Genomic DNA, 21,844 nt, shown 5'->3' with positions numbered 1-21,844 from the left:
ACAAAACACAACAAAATCGCAACAAAACTACTTGGTTTAGTTTCACATGGGACATATACAGCAGTCTCCTGGTCGAAAGTCCGATGTTTGTTTGACCCATCCACCATCCCGACCTCCTCCCTACATGGACCTTCATTCTAAATATATTTGTGATACAGCAAAAACGCATGTAATTTGCCACAGGATATGTTTCCCTCAAAACGTATTTCACAATGCATTTTCATGGTATGGGAACATGATTTTTAAGAGACAGGGCTGGCATATGATGGTCACATGAAGGCAGAGCTGTGGAAATTGTTGAGTTTATAGCTTGTTGCATTGCCCCCAAATGGTCAAAAATTCCATGAATGCAAGTTTCTTTCGAAGGTCTTTTTTATTGATTTATCAATTTTTATTGATTTATTATTGATCATCAATAATGAATAAAACATTAACTGTACAGGGAAAGGAAACCTCCAACACATCCATCTGTTAAATCATGGATAAATAAAGTTAAATAGCCAACAATACAGAGATAATATCTACAATGCACCTTGAATAGTAACAGAAATAAAGTCCATAAATAAAGGAAATTGAAAATTAATAAATACACTAGAAAAAAGCAAAAAAAAATAAGTAAAAAGATACAAAAAATTAATTTAAATAAATAATAATAATATAATAAATAAAAAATATAAATAGCCACTCAGAGATTACTGTCGTGGTTTTCTCATGGGGCGCCATATATTACATCAATATATTACCCAGCTTGTATCTCTGTTAATAGGCAAACATAATGCTCCATGAGTCCATGTGTGGGTTTCCATTCTAAATAATTAATTGCATTGCTACTCCAGTTAAACAGTGAAACCTATGGGAGTGCTGTCAAGTTGTAATATTAACAAAGCGCTCTTGAATTGTGATTTTATGGGCGATCATGTTTAGCGCTTACGATGTAAAAGGGAGCCCTGAAGCCACGCCTGAAGTATAACACATTTACAAACAAGCGTTTTGGCTGTATAGTTTGCTTTACTGCGGTGCACACAGAAATATACAGTGTGAATTTCCTTTTAACGTGTTTGCTTGAGGATATTATAATTTTTAATGCTTATTACACACTTGATTATTTAAGTGTTTCTAATTGTATTTTTCTGCTCATCTTCCAGACATGAATGACACCTTCAGTGACAACAACGACACAGTCGGGCAGATTGTCAACTACATCATGAAAAATGAAGGTATGTGTCAAACAAAAGACTAAATCATTGTCTTGCATTACACATTGTGCATGACGTCATTATTACAGCTGCAATCCATTCATGTTTGGTCAAGTTATTATCACACACTACTCCGGAAGGACGAGTGTGTCAGTTTCTCGGCAGTGGCATTAGTGTCCATGTGGGACTGTAGTTAGTCAGGAATGACGATCTTTCTCGGAAGACAATCTAGCTATACTTCAGAGGAATTTCCAAGGACAATGTGTGTGCGCAGGAGTGTCTTAATAGCTTGTGTTATTCCTGTAAATTGAAATAATTTCCCTGAGCTGGAAGATGAAGTTCTTCCTTCTACCGCGTAATTGCAGTTTCTTTGTTCAGCTGAGTTTTGTAAGCGGCAACAAGATAGATAAGGATCAATGCATTGTGTCGGTTTGATTAGTGCGAACACACACACACGCCTCTCCTGACAGTGTATATTACAGTATTTCCCTCGGGGCTAATAAACCTCCCACAGCAGCGGAGTCCTATTGAACTATCTGCAAGTACACAACTTTGGTTTAAAGGTAGAAAAAGGAAACGGAGGAACTCCTGTTTCATTTGAATTATTTGTTGAGAGAGTTACTGAAAGAAATATTGATGATATTGTGCAGGTTGAGTGTTTAGTTACCCCACCAAAAACACAAAAAATCAAGTTCCTGCAGCTTCAGTTTACCATTTTATTATATTATTATTTGAAAAAATCACCATCTGGATTAGTTTACTTAAAAAACAGACACATGTTAAAGTAATATTATTGGCCTGAAAGTGTTTCTAAGTACAGGAACTAAAGGATACAGCTGATCCGTGAACATTGATCCCTAAACAGTGCAGTCTAAACCATCCTTCATATCGTATCCAGATGACTAACATACTGTCTAACCCCACGAAGGCAGCATTGTCCAGTTTTGGTATCTGGCCATCTGTCCTGTGTTGATTTTTCTGTCCACCCCTCAACAGGCTCTAAGCTTTGAGCTGACTCATCACTGCCTTTTTTTTTTTTTTTTTAGGAACAATGTTTGTAGAGCCGGAGTCCGTTAGCTGTGACTCACCCTCACAATGTCACTCCGGAGACGTGGCGTGGTTTGGGAGTCCTACTACCAAAATAGTCTGTATTATAAAACAGTAAATGTCTGCTTTTTAACCTTTCAACATCCAACCTAGAAAAGTGTAGGAAAGCGTCAATACTGGCTATTTTAAAAACCTATTTTCAGTTATTTTTCATGGAAATAATAATCTGGGACACAGTGGGGTGATTTTCCACCAGCTGCAGCAGCAGCAGTTTGTGTATAAATAGACATAATAGAACTGAGAAGTCGCTATGAGGAGCAGTAGTCAGCTTTATGGCTGGGAAAAGACTGCCATCTACAGATAATCTAAAATAATAGAGGCATCACAGTGCTGGCACAGTCATACTTGTTTTCATTGGATGTCCGTTTAGCATCACTACACTACAGACTTCAAAATAAAATCACCCGGAGCATAAAAATGACCCTTCACTTTTCTGTTTTCTTGTAATTCACTCAATAATTCAATATTTCTGAAAGATAGAAAGGAAGATATATTCATCATATATTGATGTCACATTATCTCCATTTGGCCTTAGGTATCTGTAGTAATAAAATAAATAACTGAATGGATCTGGAAATATACAGCTCATAACAAATAGTTGTTCTTTCAATATAGAGGTGTTTAAGGGGGGATTTTTTCCCCTTTTAAATCCCCTGAAAACTTTTCTGATTGTTCTGTACATATTTATGACCAAATAATCAAAAATAAAAGTCTTGAAAGCTATAGTTTAACACTATGTGACTGTGTGGGTGTGGTTTGATCAGATCTAACGGACAGTGGCCCTGGCAACATAATCCCAACCCCAACAATCCCACAACTGTCATAAGATTTTGATTCAAATGTTGCTAAGCTCTGATTGGTGCAGAACAACATGTGACATCACATTTTTCCAATTGAGCCCTGCCCACTTCAAAGCAGTGAGTAAAGCAGGACAAAAACACAAAAACTTATCATGTGAAATAACCAAAACTGTTATAACTTTAGCAGGAAATTAAATGGTGCATTCGTGTAAGACTCAAGTTTAGTAAACTGATTAGGAAAATATGTTTTCAGGGCCTTTTAATGACTCCAAACTGAAACCTAGTGTTACATTTATGCCTCGTTTCCCACATAGCTCCGTGTATGTATGCAAGTCAACTGGAAAAGCAAACATTCTTACTGTATTAATTTAGATATTTTTCAAAGTAAAAGTCCCTAGAAGTGTATAATTTAACTTTTTCCCATGATCTCGTGTTAAAAAAAGTTAACAAAAATTGCAATAAATCATAATATCAAATCGCCACCCAAGTATCGTGATAGTATCGAATCAGGAGGTAGGTGAATCGTCCCAGCCCTAGCAGCTACCGAGGGTGCACCCTGCGGTACTGGATGATATTCGGATGATACCGGGTGACAGCGTTGAGTCAGACGTCCATGCACTTTTAGATGAAACCATAACATTAAACCTCCACATTCACCTATACGTGACTCATCTCTGTGTTTCCGTACCGCTCGGTACATCTCCCCCCTTTTTCTATGCACTAATTCCTTTATCTGTGCACGCACTGCAGCGTGCTCACAGGCAAGTCAGTGAATGCATCGCGGCCAGGCCTTAGGGAAATCTGTCTCTGAGAGCAAATTATGCAAATCTATACCTGAGCTGTTGTCTCTTGTGTGTTGATGCTACTTTGTCTGGGGGGCAGAAGTTGGGCGGAATTGTTGTTCGTGTGTGTAAGAAAAAAACGTTATGTCCCTTTGGCCAAATTCCTACAGAAGTTACACTTTCCAGAGTCATATTCTTCTGGCGTTTGCTTGCTTCGATAAAGGTTTTTCCGGTCCGTCACATTCTCCTGAGGTTGCGCAGTAATTGTGCCATTTTAATTGTGTTAAGGGGTTAATCTGTTGTAACCATCTTTCAATAAGCGCTCTGCTTTTGAAGTCACTGGAGCGTTCTCCTCGCTAATTCCCCACACTACTTTTTATCTCCCCTTCCTCTCTCCCCCTCTCCCTTTCTCCTATCTGCATAAGTGTAACGTTTTTCCCCTCTCTCTCTCTCTTTTCAGCAAACACAGACGCTCTGAAAGCCATGGTTTGTGAAAACAGCATCGACTCTGATGGGTGAGTGTCCTCTCGTGTGGTTTCTCCCATCTGCGACCACCAGATGGCACCATAAGCCTCCTTGGAAGCCTGTTGGTTGTCACAGCTGAAGTGGCTGAAGTGACTGAAATGAGAGTAGCCAGGGCAGGAAATGAACACAACAAGGCAATCAGGCCACATTTCTCTTCTGATACTTTTCCAGATTGGCAGGGTTTGATTGAGGGCGAGCAGCTGGGGACTCTTCCCCGAAATGCTACCATGCCCCATATCACTAGACTGTGGGATTATTAAAGCATATTGAGCACAGTTGTTGGCTTGTTTCCTTATTGGATTCTCAGCCAGAACACAGTGACACTTAAAAAAGAGCGCATTGGGCAAAGGTTTTCTTTGTCCTAGAGGCTTTACAAATAGGGCAGCCTGCATTAGTTAGAAACAATTGGTTAATTTATCATATCGTTCCAGCCTCTCAAATGTAAGGTTTGATGCTTTTCCCTGTTTTATATCACATTAGAGTTGCAACGATTAATCAGTTAGTTATTAGATTAATCACCAACTATTTTGATGATTGGTTTGAGTCATTTCTTTAAAGAAAAAAAGTCAAAATTCTCTGATTCCAGCTTCTTAAATGTGAACATTTTCTGGCTTCTTTACTCCTCTATGACGGTAAACTGAATATCTTTGAGTTGTGGACAAAACAAGACCTATTAGGACGTCATCTTCGGCTTTTGGAAACAACATTTTTCACCATTTTCTGTCATTTTATAGACCAAACAACTAATCGAATGGAAAAGCGTAGCAACAATGATGAAGCTAGCGGTCAAAAAGCGAAGTTTCAATCGTTATTTGCAGCCCTAGTCTGCGTCTGATGTCCAGGATCTTATTAATAGCGTAAAATCAATCAATCAACCCTCGAAAAATTGATTTCATTCACATTTTGACATTCACATCTCAAATCAAAAGGCCGCCCGCTTGAAACGACCCCGCATCATAAGGAACGGGAGCTGTACGGTACGAGCTGAGATTAGACGTCTTCACTCTGCTTCGCCGGCGAGATAAGCGGAGTCGGGGCTGATAGACAGATTGGAGGAGGAGGAGGAGAAGCCTGTGACAGTAGAGGAGTGTGAGTAAATCGAGTTAGTGGAGTATGTTTTCCCCCCTCTCTCTCTCTCCTCCTGTCATCTTTCCCGTCCCGCTACATATTGTTCTGGGAGGAAAAAGGAGAGAGATAAAGAGAGAGCGGAGATGTTCTCCTTTGTTGTGAAGAAACAACGTGGATAAATGGCAGGAGCGTATTAAGGTATTGAAGCATTCTGCTCAGTCACATCAGGCGTCCTGGAAGAATCAGCAGAAATCTGCAGTAGCACACATTTTCCCCCGACGTCACTTTCATGTGTTTCGCCTCTTCATTCTTTCTCCAAATCTCTTTTCCCACATATTGTTTTTCTCTCCTTCACTTTTTTTTGTTTTGTTCAAATGGCTTCTCTGTAGTACTCTCCTCTTTCTCTCGCTGTTACTCTTCATATCTTTTCTCCCAGCCAGGTTGGGCTGTCTGCCAGTGGATCACTTAGAGATGGAGGAATAGGGGGGAAGAGGGGTATCGGTGCTGGGGGTAATTTATGGGACACTTAAGGGGGGAAGGGGAGATGGACAGACAGGCAGGAAGAGAGGGAGGAAAAAGGAGAGAGACTACCAGAAGGAGAGTGACTGTAGTGTGGCCAGGCCTCGCTATCTGCCTCTCCAGATTTGGTGCTTAACTACCCTTCGCCTCGGTGCTGCTCTCTCCCCATCAGTACTCCAGCCTCCTCGTCACCGTCCCTCAGTCCCCTTCCCACTAGATGCTCTCTGTTCTTCACATCAGTCCATCTCCCTTTTGCTTTGCCATGTCTTTTTTTTTTTTCTTCCTCCTGATGATTCATACCTCTGCTCGTCAGGAATCCTCACGCTCGGCCGCACATGATCATAAATGCATATTTTTTGAGATGCACGTACTCACACATTGTTTACACCAACATTTTTGGCTTGTGAAACCTTAAAGCAAAGCGACGTCGGCTCGTTTTTCCCCATCTCACTGGTTGCATATGTCTACCAGTTTTTTACCAGTTCATCAAAAGACTGATTTTTACTTTTCAAAAAGGCCTGAAAATAGATTTGGGCGATTGGACGAATATATCGGCTATTGTCGGTGGTTTTTTTCTTGGCTGATTTATTTTTTTTAATATTGTTTTTAACCAAGACAGCTTTGAGTTTTATTTTGTTTCTGTCAAGTTTGAATGAAGTGAGTTTTACGATGCTCCGCCGCTCCAACAGCTGATCTCTCAACTGAAACTACAGCAGTTGTAGTGCCACACACCTGTGCGAAAATATCGGCAATCACAGGTTGTTGGGCTGACGGTGGCCGGTTGGAAAATATTAACATATCGCCCAACCCTGCATGGAACGTCTATGATTATTGCAAGGGGAAAAAAATGCAAAGATTAGAGACATATCTCCAAAAAATTAACATCATTTTGTGTTGCACAAATATGTGTGTATGAAAGTTGACTTGCAATCTCTTGTGGGGTCCTGACCCCCAGGTAGGGAACCACCAGTTTACACTAACAAATATGACACCCCTTGTGTCAAGTCTGTGTATTTTTGGTTTGGACAAGGCTGTTATGCTGCAGGAACTTTCCCAGGGGACCAAGAACCTTTTAGAGAAACTCTGTAACTTGACCTTGAGTTTCGACCAAGCAGCAACCTCCGGCGTTGAGAAATGAAGCAAAGTGCCAAAATCTGCAGTTCCTCGAATGGCCGTGAGTGAATCCCCATAGACTCCCATGTTAAAATGTCCAACTTTACAGCAGAAATAAACCTTTTTACAGCCTGGTATAACAGACAGTTTTGGTCTCTATAGCTAATTTCTCCATTCATGACAACTGTAGGGGGGGAATTTTTACTACGTCCATATTTTATACAGTCTATGGTTTCGACAGGAGGAACCAGGGGTCTGACAAGGTGTCATGAAAAGCCTCCCTAAAAGAGTGGAGGCTGTTACGGCAGCACATTAACGCCCACATTTTTGGAACGAGGTGTTCAATAATTGGGTGTGATGTTCAGCTGTCCACATACTTGTGGCCATATACTGTTTCGTAGCATCCCTCTTTACAATAAGAGTCCATTTCTGCCTCCTCCTCCTGACACAGATCAAAGATATGTGACTCATTATGCTGTCGGTCCCCTGACACACATGCACAGTTCTACATACTGTATATATTATACGAGCATGTCAGTGAGTAGGAACACTGTTTATTCTACCTTTTGTGTGTAAACAATGTGAAGGAGCTGCTCTCCGGGGTCATAAAACATTCACACACAGAGTTCCTCTCGTGAAAAACGACGCGAGTGCTCAAACAGACGGCCTCAATTAGTCCCTGTTAGCTCGCTTCTAAGATAAATATACTGTACGAAAGTGGAGAGAAGCAGCACGCGGCGTATCACCTTCTTTTTTTTTTACAGCTAATTCTCAACTGATCGGATGTCCAACCAATCCCTCTCCGTTATTACTGTTTAAACATAATCATCTTTCAGAGCGATCGCTCTCAAAGAGCTCGTCGGTATTTGTTTGAAGATACGAGATAACCATGTGTCATTTCTGCAGCGATAAAGGAAGCGCTGCCGCCGAATTCATCTCTGTAAAATGAAAACTGCTTTTGAATGTAGGTCAGCTGTTAGTGTGTGAAAGGTCTCCCTCCTCTCAAAGCAGCACTTGTGACAGCTGATCTGAACAGACGACTACTTTTCGTTCAATTTAATGTTTAGATGTCGAAACATTCTGCTGACCTATAAGATAGTTCTCGGTTAATTTCCCTCTTTGTTGCATGGTTATTGTTCAGGGGCTGCATTATTTGGCTTGTGCTCTCCAAGTAGGCCACACACTCATAATTAATGTGCTTTAATGTGTCATTTATTGATAACAATTGTGCCACCAAACTTGAACACTGATTTCTTTCTCCCTCCGTCTTCAGGCCTCCGCTCACCCCGACCTCTCCCAACACCCCGACGCCTCCGATGACTCCCATATCGCCGGGCGCGCCCCCGTGGGCGGCCAAGCACACCTGCAGCCACCTGCACACCATCGGCGGCCTCGGCGGCCAGAAGAACATCTGCACCCGCTGCAGCCAGAAGAAGTGGCCGCTGATGAGGAGGCCGTCGGCCCGCAAGACGGAGCAGCGCCGCAGCCAACTCGGAGAGGTCACGGTCCTGGCTGTGGGCAGGTGGGCAGGTGTGTGTGTGTGTCTTGAGTCGAGGAGGCAGAAAACAAAAAGAGTTTTTACGATGATTTTCTTATAGAATCGTACCACATAAGGTGCTTTAATTATCATATATATACATTAAAGCAGTTTGCACCCAAAGGCATATTAGATATTAGTCCACACACAACATTAACAATCAAACATTAACCCTACAAAATCCACACTTAATTACACTGACTAAGATTGCCGTGCACTTTGACACCAGACCAGTGACCTGGAAAATGCACATGTTGCACAGTCAGGGTGAAGCCTGGGAAAATAGATGCTGCATATACTGTGTTGAGGTTTAGTGCGAAGCTTCAGTGGTTAACCTGTGTTGTTGTGGAGCCGCTGCTCCATAGCAACAGCCCCTGTTAAAAATACATTAAACAGGAGAGGCCCACACCTCCCCGGCCAGTCAGAATCTGGAGAGATATCAGTGGGTCCCTGTTGACCACATCTGTCCGTCCACCGTTTCAACAAAGTGTAGCCTTTTTCCAAACTCATTATGATGGATTTTCAAACAGATGCTGGCGCTCCCATCATACAAGACTTTCTTCATCAGAAGGCCTTAGGAAAGCTCAGTCCTTGGACACATTATATCTTTTATTGAAAGCTTGATTCCTGAATTTAATTGTATTTTAGGGCTCACAAAGCATCTGATTTTGCTTCTTTTGTACTCAACAATCACTACAAAGTTCTCCAGAAAGTCTTGCGTCAAATCATAAACTGTGAAAGAACAAAAGAACAGCTGTTATTGTGAGTCCAAGTGGTTGACAGTGTGTGGGTCTTTTTTTACACTACTTTTTGTACTAAAAATATTTTCCTTTTTTGATCAGAAACATGCAGGAGTTCTCCTGTTCTCACCAGAGTCTGGGCGTTAGCTAGTGTTGCATTTTGAATATGTTACCTGTATGTATTCCAGTGTGCTGTTCTCTGTAGCTCCCAGTCGTTCAATATGCGCCTCTTTCTGGTAAGACTCATGTGGCTGCTTCACAATAAAAGCCACCCTGTGTTTTGTCAGTTGAACGCTTTTAATGTGAAGCAGCAGAAAAAGGATATTCTGTTTGCATTAGCAGTAATTTAATACAGCTCTGATGCGGTGTAAAGAGCAGTGTTGTCGCGATACTGGAATTTATAACTTCGATACGATACCTTGAAAAATATTCGACACCACGGGGAAAAACATTGAGGGCATCAAATTTTCGATTTTTATTAAAAGATAAGTGTGTGTCAATTCGCTGTCGGATAGAAGAGAGAGCAGAAAGCGCAGCTGGTACCTGTGTATCAATACTGTGGAAAATGAATATTGAAACTGTTTCAAATATTCAGTATTGATATATTTTTGACAACACTAGTAAAGCGAGTGAACAGTACAGTACAGTGAGGCTGATATCGATGAGATAAAACTGCTGGATTACATGCATGCATCTTTTTCCTGTGACTCCCTCATGCTTGTGAAGGCAATCTAAATCCGTCACGGAAATGTTGTACTCCGCCACTAACAATGAAAGCTGCTATATAGAGAGATAATTACTGAATGTAAATACATTGAATTGCTATTGCTGAAAAAATATAGATCATATGGTATCAAAAAGGGGGTTGATTTTATGAAAACTCTTAAGGGTTATAAATTTAAGAAAACATCCTTGTTTGTGAGGTGACCAGAGGCTGGGTGCTACGCTTCCCACCTTCTGGTTCTCCCCTGTAACCACCGTATGAGAGCAGTGCAGAGCAGCTCGCCAGTGGAGCACACTCACATGCATGAACATGCACAAAAAGCGTGCGTGACCGGCCATACTATGTCAACAAAGTAGAGAGAGAGAGAAGCTCGGATTACAACACACACGGAGGGAGAATGACTTCATTCTCTGCTCAGGTAGACATTACTCCTCTATATCTTTACATAGCAAAATAGTTGTTTGCTGCTGTATTAATGCTCTGGAAATCGTTTAGAGCACCTTAAAAGATGGACCCTTTTCCATTGCTCTCCAGTGTTTGAAAGTGGGTTTAAGACAAAAACTCCACATTAGGAATTACCGCCTGGCAGTATGCTACCATTATTAAAACTGTGTCCAAGATGTTTAAAGTAAAGAGAATATTCCTCAGTCCACTAGTGAACCCAGGAAAGCGTTTCAGCCTCATCCCCGCCACGCAGCGAGCGCTCTCCTCATCCTTAATGTCCTGCTGCGAGCTGATTGGGATGCAGAGAGGTTGCTTTTCATTTGCACACCCAGATGAATGGCTGCGTACGCGGAGGGGTCAGCATGACCTGGATACGAATATTCATTTGCTGATTTAATTAAAGCTTTGGAGCATGTGAGTGGGTGTGTGTGTGTTTGCGCACAGGTGCCTTTGAGTGGCTGGGTGGATGAGAGCGAGGTGTAAAGTTAAGGTGTGTATTATCAGTGAGAAGAAGCAGAAGCAACAACAACAGCGGAGATGGGCAGCTAAGTTTTACTTTATTTTGACCTAGAATAATAACCCACCGGGATCGTTTTTAAAACTTTCTTGAAAGGGTTCAACAGTATACGCTGCACATTTCGGCCAGTGGTTTCCCACATGCAGCAAGAGCAGGAGTTTGATTTAATGAGCCAACTCTGCAGCTCTCATTTCCCAGACTGCAAAAACAATAAAAACCTTGTTGTTTTTTCTCTTCGCCTCGCAGGTTCCGGGTGACAAAGTGTGAAAAACCAACCCGGGAGAGGCGGACGCTGCTAATATCAGACTCCAACGGGAGCGTTCCTTCGTCTCCTACGGAGGTGGAGCCAAAGAGCCGGACGACGTCCGAGTCCCAGCAGGTCTGTATCCTGGAAACTTCTTCATCTGTGTCCTGCTTTGTCTTCGTCTCCCATCGGGCTCCTCCCAGCTGATACACACCCTGTGTATAAATACGTGTTGCTTATGTATTCAACATGTGCATACTTGCTTGTCCATGCTGTTTTAATAATGAGCATGTTCACAGCTCATGGTGACATCCTGCCTTTTTATGCGTTGGTCGACAAATTGTTAAATATCACAAAAAATAGAGAATGTTACGGCTTTGATAATTAACAGCACACAACATTTAGCACCTATTTTGATATGTATTGTAACTGTGTCAGGGTTGCAACTGTCTATTTTCATTATTTATGAATTTGCTGATTATTTTCTTGTTTCAAAGAGGACCTATCATGCTTATTTTCAGGTGCATACTTATATTTTGGGTTTCTACTAGAACATGTTTGCATGCTCTGTTTGAGCCAAGTCTGCTCTGATTGGTCACCTGGCCCTCTGTTGTGATTGGTCAACCGAACCAAACTCTTAGGACTCCGCTCCAACTCCGCTCTAACTAGCTTTGTTTGAGGGCGTGCCAAACTAGCCGCTAGGCAGGTATTATGCAAATGTGTTACTTGGTGACATCACCATGTTACGGAGGAAAAGGCAGGACTTCAATCAAGGCGTTTCAGGCAGTTCAGGAACAGTGTAACTCCCTTTGGCTGGACTTTGGGCTTTGTAACTTTGCAGACCTTTTACATGCACAAAAAAACTATATAACACACTAAAGGAAAAGGAAAAAGCACAAAAACATAACAGGTCCTCTTTAAGCTTTCAATTTTTATTTTATTTGGTCTATAAAATGTCACAAAATAGTGAAAAATAACTGATACTATATGCTAAAGCCCAATTTGACTTCTTTAAATGTCTTGTTTTGTCCGACCAACACTCCAAAACTAAACAATATTCAGTTTACTGTCGCCTAAGCAAAAGAGAAGCAGCAAATCCTCACATTTGAGTAGCTGGAGCTAAGAAATGTTTATTTTATTTTCCTGAAAAAATAGCTTATATACGACAGTATATAGTACATTTACACATGTTGAAAGCAGAAGTCAAGTCAACTTTATTGTATAGACTCTCCTAATATCAAATAAAGAGCCAGTATATAAATTACTACGAAAACACCAAAATCCCCAAAGAATGTATAACATTGAGAAAAAAGAAGATGCCCTGCGAGTCCATGATTTAGAATAACAATCATAAAACTAAAAAAAAAAAAAGAAAATTAAAAAATATTAACACTGAACAAAAAACAGCAGACATAGCCTACATGTCACTCATTGTATTAGGTAAAGTTAATGTGATTGTAGCTAAATAAAGTGTTTAAACATTCATGATAAAGAGCCACTGAAAAATCCAACCAGCAGCAATAATCAGCCTCCAGCTCTGCTGTTTTCTGTTTACATCACAGGAAACTCTGGTTATGATATTGCAATGCTCCAGGTGATCATGAACAGCCTCCGCTCGTCTCTCCTCGGTGTTTAATTTATTGTTTAGTATGCAGAGGAGTTGTGTCTTCCTGTTGACGCAGCACAGAAAATGTCCTCGTGGTTGATTTTCTTTTCAGATTCTTTTGTGACCAAATAATTTGTCATCATTCGTATATATCCCACAAAATCAATGTGTATTTAATCCACATAATCGTGAACCAGAAAGTATAAAGAGTGGCAAACGGTGTTTCGTCCAGGAAACTAGAAGTCAACGTTGATTTATTTGTCACGTAACTACTGTACTTATGTAACGCCACTTAGGTAGGTATTTTAACCCAAATCATGATCTTTTCCTACACCTACCTAACTAGTTTTGTTGCCTAAACTTAACCAAGTTGTTTCCTGTGACGGTGGAAGTTTATTTTGAAAAGACTGTATGCATCAAACAATGCGGAAATTGACATGTGTTGCTTGACATTTGTAGGAAAACGCACGCAAACTTTTCGTGGGGTATCATACGAACTGTTGTATGAGGATATGTTTGTTAGTTACATTCGATCATCTGCAAAATTTTCAACATTTTGGTGATCGGATTTGTTGAAAACTGACGATGATATTCGCAGTTGGCTAAAGTTACAAAAGACATAATTTTTCTAAAACCATATTTAGACATTTTCTTTTTAAACCTTTGTCAGGAGGTCGTTTTGAAACCTCACATGCACAAAATATATAATTTAATTGATCCCCGGGGAAAAATTAAGGCGTTACAATTGCTCTTATATAGACATAAAGAAATGTAAGACAATAGAAATAAAGCAGTAAGCCTTTAAAAAAAAAATGCCTTCAGCCCGAGAAGTTAAACAAACCTGATTGCAGAATAATCTGGAGATTATTAATGATTCTGTATTAAATCAAGATTATTTCCTTCTGCAGGAGCAGACGGACGACGTGGACAAAGAGAAACGATAGCAATCCAGAGGAGAAAAACAACAACATCTGGACAAAACCCAAACCCAAACAAGGACATTAAAACATCAGCGCTGGAGGGAGCCAAGTCGACTGGGGAGTCGTCCCTCCACATTCCTGCTCCGCGGGGAGTCAAAAGTGCTGCGGATGGCGAGGACGACGGTGGCGAGAGTGACCTACAGAGTCACAGCCAGTTATTTTACAAGCAGAAAAGGGGGAGTGTGTATCTATTTGTGATGCACTCCATTTCCTTTTTATATAGATTTACAATAGTGCCTTACTCAAGGGCGTTTATGCTGGGCAGCTGACTCATGTCAAGGAAGCCTGAACCATGGACTTGTTACTCAATATGCCGACGATGTGTGTACATATGTCTGTGAATGTGGAGGTAAAGCTTTTGCATGTCATCGGTCATTTAATTTATAAAACTGCACCCCAGATATAGAAACAGCCAGTCTGAGATTAAATTGTAGGTTGTCATTCCCAAACAGGAAGTAGGAACAGACTGATAATAGCGGTCACAGTACCAGGAAGTAGATTGGAGCATTAGCAGATGTGATAGGAGTTAAGCAACAGAGTGTGCCTTAGTGTTTATCTTCCAGTCTGGCCTCTAATAAAGAAGAGAGGGCAGTATTCTGGGTCGAACATTCAAACATGGCTGCTCACTCTTTGTTTTCTCTTAAAGTGTTATTTTACAGGCCAGTCTGCTCCAACCCTTCAAGGTCACTGGTGATCTGCCAGATTTCCCATGTGTCAGATAGGCATTACTAAATCTTTAAGCCCGCATTCATTGTTTCTTTTAGTTGTTTTTTAAAAAAAACATTTTATCAACTCATAATGTTGTTTTGGCGAACGTGTTAGCAAAGAGTTGCCTGTTTACACATTCAGCAGACTTTGAGCAACATTAGCAATCATGTCGCTCTTCTTCTAGCTTTGTTTTGGTCTCCACATAGATTGCTACAGGAATGAGTCCTAAAACACGGAAATGAGTTAGCATGTTAGCACTTCCGGTTCCCTCGTCTGGAAGTCAATGGGTAAGGTCTGTGGTTAACACAAGCTGAAGAGACTTTAACGTTTCGTTCTACGACATAAAATACATCCGTAAATACCCCACTTGTGAATTTTGAAGCCTTTATGTGTCTTAAAAAAGGCGGTTGCTAACAAGTGGCTAAATGAGACTACTAAACGTCATCATGGCGAGTCGTCCGCCTTTACAGCCTCGTTGTGTTTACTCGCGTTCATGTAGTTCGTTTATAGCCCAACGTTAGCTTTTCACTTCTGGTGATTGCATTCACACTTCAAAAATCGTAAAAGTGGTGTTCATTTGTGAAGAATATCTTGCTGAACAAACGTGTATCATAAATGTGTGTTCGCCACACAGCTTATTTTACGCAATCATCCAAAACCCAATGGAAGAAATCCCATTGGCATTTTGTCGAGGGAACCCCAGGGCGACGCTGACTTTTCTGGTAGGACTACAAAAAATACGTCATCTCTGGAGCACTCAAATCATGAACCATGAAAAGATGCATTATGGGAAATGTAGGACTAAAAAGTCCTTTATTGAATTGCGATACTAAAGAGTAGCCCCTTACAGCCGTCATGAGCTAATCAACCAAATATATAATTTCCCCGGATTTCTGGGATCAAAACATCATTTTAGGCATGTTTCCTTCCAACTTAGTATTTTTTGAATGTCATTTCATTGTGCCTCATTTTAAAAAAAAAAACATACTTGTTATTCATATTTTGGGACAGTTTTGCTGTGTTTTTATCGTATAATGAAAGAAATAAAGATGACTAACACATATCAAACCACAATATTTAATTGACTTTATTGTTGTCATTTAATCATACACTGTATACCAGTTGAGATATTAAAAGTCCTCTGACCTGCAGGCTAACTTCTCCCTCATCTCTGTGAACCATCCGTCTTCATATTCTATTCTTTCTCATCTCGGCACCCCTCCTCGCTCCTTCTCTCTTCCATTTTCGCGGGCGTAATGAAAAGATGATTTGTCTTATTCATCTCGAGTAGGTAGTCCGACGACCTCGGGGCTCTCTATCATATTATTTCCAGATAATGGAGATGAGATGGGGATGGAGAGGTGTTTTGGAGCATTAGCAAATCCTTGACTCGTTTTTGTCTCCTCTTGACCTTGTGAGTCGGGTTCGCTCACGCAAAGAGACAATAAAAAATCTGCTAATTTCGGTTATTACTTCTGCTCAATTATGAACAGATGCCTAACTGCTCTGACCAGGACGCGCTTAAACAAGTTTTTGAGTGACACGCAGCTGCTGCTGGTGTCATTTGACAGCGCTTGAGGGAGGATCGACTTTCAAAGTGTTGACTGGGAGGAAGCAACATTTACATGCAGTGGAAAAGAAAACCCTGATAGCACACAAGGTGACGTCAACCCAACCATGGCTGTATGGGCTCAAAGCAAACCTGCCTTTTATAAACACACACACACACACACACACACACACAGAGAACAGCTTCGGGGTGTTAAACCTGTCAGACAGATGCGGTTGACAGTGCAGGACATGAATAAGCAGCACAAGAACCTGGTGCAAATATTGACTCCGGTGTGTTTACTTTAGCTCTCTCTGGGTGAGGGTGTCGCTGGCGTTAAAGAAAGGTTTCTCACACTACATTAAAGCAACTCTAAGAGGAAATTAGGTATGCACATAAAAACGGTATAGATAATAATAAAGCCCTGTTCTGTCTTTTTTTTGCCATGACTTCATAAGCAGTAAATTTATCTCGGGCGCTGAATTATTCAGGCCTCCAGGCGACAGGGTTCCCATGCCGATGCCAGGCTAAGTGCCCCACATCTTATCTTTGTCGCTGGATATCAGCCAAGAGGATGGAGCTCTGGCTCAGGAAGGGGGGGGCGTTTTTTTTTTTAGGGAAATATTTGGGACCAGAGGGAGGAAGTCTAGTCAATGTTTAACACCTTTTGAACTACATCAGGGCCCGTAAACGCAGTGACCTTCTGAAATGGCTCACTGCCCACCTTTCTTTAACTCAAATAGTGTGATGCCAGTCTGCTTTCACACTTGACTGCCATTACTGGAGAACAGGATCTTAACCACAGTTAAAGCAGCACTATGTACAGTAAAGGCCTTTCTCATACCACTTCCGTATTCATCCGAAATTGTCGCATGTTTACACAGCGATTCCGAAACTTCCGTTCGTCATTAAAGTTTTCGAAACAGGTTAGATTTTCTGTGTTTTATTTCCTGCAAAAGTTAAAATAGGGTTGTCCAGTCAGAGCCACCCTCCGTGCAAACGCCATCATCCAAAATGACGGAATTTAAAGTGGCAGGTGTTTGCAGAACAGTCTGGAGTCGGGGGTTTGTCGCAAAACAAAGGACGTCCAAAAGATTAGACGGTAGGGATTGTGCTTTCGGCAGCTAAACGGTAGCTTCTTGCTAATGTCATTTATTTGTTATAGCCCCGTTTGGGACTCGCGTTATGCATTGCACCCATGTAATCACTTCAGTTTGTCTTATATTGAGAATGTTCGCAACAAAGTGAATAATAAAATGCATCGGCAAGGTTTCTTTGTATAACGTTTTTTATTGGATGACGAAAAAATACGGACTTGGTGTGCAAAGACCTTAACTTCTGAAAGCACAAATTGGACTTTCATTCTCGTATTCGTAGCAATAAAACTCGCCTTTGCTCAATTCAATACATTCAATGGCTTTGCTGCTACATCCTCACTTGGTCTGATGTGACCAGTAGATTACAGTATGGCACCTATTTTTTAGCTAATTATCTTCTCTACTTGTGCTACTTTTATGCTATGTTATTTTAGCATTCACCACTGAATCATGGACTGTATAAAATATGGACGTAGTCTCCGTGACGTCACCCTTAGGTTTCTGAAGAGCTGCTGCGAAGCTCAAAGTGGGTGTGGCTCCGGTCGTCGCCAAGAGTGTATAGAAGCAAAGAGACGAAACTCCGGTGTTTTTTGACAACCGCCACATTTTGGACCAAAAACATTTATTCTATTTATAATATTTGTATTGTTCAACACAGGCCATTTTAGTTCAACATGACAATTGAATAGAAACAATCTTGTTTTACGCTTGTACGACACTTTGTAAGGTGACGTTTAATGGCGTCCGGTAGTCGCTTTCAGTCCAAAATGGCGGAAGTGTAGCTTTGAGGAACTGCAGTTTTTTTCTGCACTTCTGGCTTCATTTCTCAGCACTGGGGGTTTGCCGTTTGCACTGAATGAAATTCAGTTTCAACAAGGTTTAATATTTAACCAGAGTGAAAACATTAGCTAATTTCCCAGGGCGAATTCCAAAACAAGGTGGGCTCTTTCCCAGACATTTTAGAGGGGAAAGATACCATTTCATGTTGACATTGATTAATAGGTTTTCAAGACAGTAAGAATAATCCTGTTTGAGGTGGATATTTCCTCTTTAAATACAGTCCTACCCGTTCCTCTGAGACAAGGAAGTGTGTGTGTGTGCCACAATTAAGGTTGACATCATTAACTCCAACAAAGCCTTGAGAAAAACAAACATGTTAACCGAGCGCACACACACACCTCGGGGACTCTGCAGCCGGCTGCCTAATGGACCTAATAAAAACAACATGAAGGAATCTGACACACAAGTGCTCTTTATTTGCCTCCATCTACATTCAACGCACAGCAGGCTGTGGCACAAATTAGCTTGTTGCAAAACTACTTTTGTGTCCGTTATCTGGAGGCGCGGCGAGGTGAATTGATTACTGTGAGTCACTGGGATGACAGTAACAGTGAGAGGTAACTTCTATAATGGAAAACAAGATGGAAAGGTGAACTCCATTTCCTGCTTTCGTACGGGGATGTCAGGGTTCATTCACTCAGTTTTTTTTTTTGTCTCTCACACACAAATGATCAACATCGGAGCATCTCTGATGGGACTTCTCTGGCACTTTTTGAGATTTTTTGTGCTTTCAAATTGTCTGGTAATATATATTTCTATTATAAAGAAATCTCATGAAAATATATACATTGTATATAAAGTTAAAAGGAGAAAAATATAACAATAAATAAATAGAAATATATATAATTTAACTTTTCTATTTTTTTCTATTTCATTTAATTTTTTTACGTTATACATTTATGTGTTTTTAATAGTTTTTTGACACTCACAACTCAATGCTAATAATACCAAAAACATAAAATCTTAAATAAGGACAAACATATAACAATAAATAAAATACAAATATATATAATTTCACTTTTCTATTTTTTTCTATTTCATTTAATTTAATTTAATTTAATTTAATTTAATTGTTTATGTTGTACATTTATGTTTTTAATAGTTTTTGGACACTCAAAACTCAATGCTGATAATACCATATACATAAAATATTAAATAAGGGGAAAAATATAACAATAAATAAATAGAAATATATATTTTCACTTTTCTATTTTTATATATTTCTTTGAATTTAATTTAATTTAATTTAATTTAATTTAATATTATACATTTATGTTTTTAATAGTTTTTGGACACTCACAACTCAATGTTGATAATACCAAAAACATAAAATCTTAAATAAGTGAGGCACTTTGATCCAACCCAGGTGTTTCATCAACAAGCCAAGGTGTCGGTGTTCAGACATTCATCAGGTCAAATGTTTGACGAGAGGGAACGATCAAACAGAGCTCACCTGTGCTTGCCTGTGCAAGTATACATGGGAAATGTAGTTCACAGTTGTTGTTCCTAAGTCTCAAATACATAGGAAGCTCTACAGATATATCACACAAACTGAAGATGACTACTTCTGATATGTATTTCTATTCTTTTGATTTCTCCATTGCTTTCTGTATGGTTGTATTCTTAGTTTTTATGCCTTTGGGAGCTGCAATGGTGAACTACATTTCCCATGTGCACTTGCAAGATCAGGCAGCACAGGTGCACTCCATTTGACGTCATTATAAGCCTTGAGAGTCCCCTTTGTCAGACATTTACCTTGATGAAGGTCTGAGGACAGGAAGCTTGGCTTTTTCACTCAATACCTGAATGACTGAAGGCTTTCTTTCTCAAGATTTGAGATTCTTGGTCAACTCTTGGTTCTTGCAAGTTGCACAAAAAAGAAAGTATTGAGAGACAGACACTTTTCTTGTTTTGTTCTTTTCATGGGATATGTTGACAGTAGAGAAATTTAGACTAATCCCAGCCTTGTGCTTTAAATGCTTCTCCATGATGGGTTTAGACTCTTAAACTCTTCAATGTGCTTCAGAGAACATTTTGCCAAAACAAGGCTGACTGTCAGCTTATCATTACGGGGATAAAACTGAAAAGAGCTCATGAAAATATAATGAACAAACAAAAGCCTCTATTTTAAGTTATTTTTACTACAAGGGAATTCTACTTTGAAGAAGTTGCAGGCCAACATGGATTTGCAGCTTTTCATTTCTGGCATTCCTACAGGGATATCATGTGTAATTTATTCACAATTTGAATGCTTTCAAATAAGCTGAAGGATCTTCTGCTCCCACATTGGTTGATACCATTTTTCAAACCCCTATAAGTGCATACAACTCTCTAAAAACACATTATAAAGCAAAAAATGCATTGAAATCCTGCACAAACCCGGCTTATTTTCTGAGAAGTTACGTGTTTGGAGATGATGGATTTCCAAATGACAAGTGATCATGCACATTTATTATTTATAAGAAGTCGCAAACCAACACCACATATGTTGAGTTTAATCTCTATCCCATCACTTTTTTATTTTTTCAAACTTGATACCTTCCTGAGTGTCAAAATAAATCCCCAGCTGTTGTGTATGTATTTTATTTATCTTACCTATCTATAATCTACCTTTTCTGTGGATCCTTGAAAGGATCAAAGTAATCTGGTGACGCACAAGCCGAGCTCAGCTCTGTTGTTTTGTGAATTGATGAAAAGATGAGTCACTGGTTTGATTAGGAACTCAGATCCTGTTGTCATCACGCTCCATGGATATATGGAAATGTTCTTTTCTCATTTTACGAAACAATCGCACACTCTCTCACACACACACACACCCTTTGGTGCAGGTGTGACTTCTTTCTTAACACTGACTGCAAAGTATTAATCTGGCGCACCAGATGGTTTGTTATACAAAACCATCTGAGAAGTCGTCATTGGAAACTGTTTTGGAAAAGGGCAGGCACTTAAAAAGAAAAATACTTGGTAGGTGATTGGATGAGCCAGCTGTCAATCAAACTCTTGCCGAAGCCAGTCAGGAGAAGAAAGAAAACATCTTTTCTCTTCTTTCAATGAAGAAATACTCTCCAGTTCTGATATATGCTATTGCAGCATCTACGCTATCCTCTTCAGGAGCCGATTGATTAGAACAACTTCTCCGTGTCGCCTCATACACACCTGAGCCACGCCCGTATAGCTGCCAGTAGATCCTCACAGGACGCTGATTGGTCCGTGATCTTGCTTGCCGGCCAGAAACGCAATCACTTGAAGCCTGACAAGGTGGATTTCGGTCTGATATGTTGGTCGTGCAAAGAAGATAACTCTAGCAAGATGTTTAAGGTTAGGTATTGATTCTCGTCTGATCTGACATCGTGAGAATCCAGCTACTATGCAAGGTAATGCAAATATACAGCAGTCTCACAGCAGTTTGTGAAATAGTCACGAAAATGAATTTATTTGATTCGTGTACATAGACACGAATTTCCCTTTTTTTTCGTGACGCTCAGCACCACTTTCAGCAACATATTTTTAGTGCAATTTTCTATGAATGTCCAGAAACACGTGACGCACGTGTCAATTTATGCTCCAGTCTTTTCAAAATAAACTTAAGTACGGAAGTAACGTGACAAATAAATCAGCGTTGACTTCTGGTTTCACACGGGACACAAACTGTGCGAAAGTCTGGCGTTTTTTATACCTTCCCATCCACCCCAATCTCCAAAGATTTGTTCCCTTCAGAGTGTTAAGACCGTAAACCCTAGTGTACATA

At 40.3% G+C, this 21,844-nt stretch overlaps 1 protein-coding gene across 2 annotated transcripts in view; it reads left to right on the top strand.

Moving 5' to 3' along the window:
* The window catches only part of rell1 (RELT like 1), a 28,376-nt gene extending 13,457 nt beyond the window's left edge, over nucleotides 1–14,919 (top strand). Inside the window, exons 3-7 of one of the 2 annotated variants that reach the window (XR_005205364.1) lie at nucleotides 1,146–1,217; nucleotides 4,346–4,400; nucleotides 8,384–8,640; nucleotides 11,319–11,451; nucleotides 13,831–13,847. Coding sequence is in view for 1 of the 2 variants with exons in the window: in XM_037759585.1 (XP_037615513.1) it covers nucleotides 1,146–1,217; nucleotides 4,346–4,400; nucleotides 8,384–8,632; nucleotides 11,319–11,451; nucleotides 13,831–13,866 (545 nt within the window). In the remaining variant the exon portion in view is untranslated. Of the gene's footprint in view, nucleotides 1–1,145; nucleotides 1,218–4,345; nucleotides 4,401–8,383; nucleotides 8,641–11,318; nucleotides 11,452–13,830 lie in introns of both variants that reach the window. The other variant, XM_037759585.1, reaches the window with a different exon arrangement.
* The last annotated feature ends 6,925 nt before the right edge of the window (nucleotides 14,920–21,844 follow it).

This window comes from Sebastes umbrosus, chromosome 22, assembly GCF_015220745.1.
Source record: "Sebastes umbrosus isolate fSebUmb1 chromosome 22, fSebUmb1.pri, whole genome shotgun sequence".
In the NCBI taxonomy this organism is placed as follows: Eukaryota; Metazoa; Chordata; class Actinopteri; order Perciformes; family Sebastidae; genus Sebastes; species Sebastes umbrosus.
This window is presented reverse-complemented; position numbering and strand designations above follow the sequence as displayed.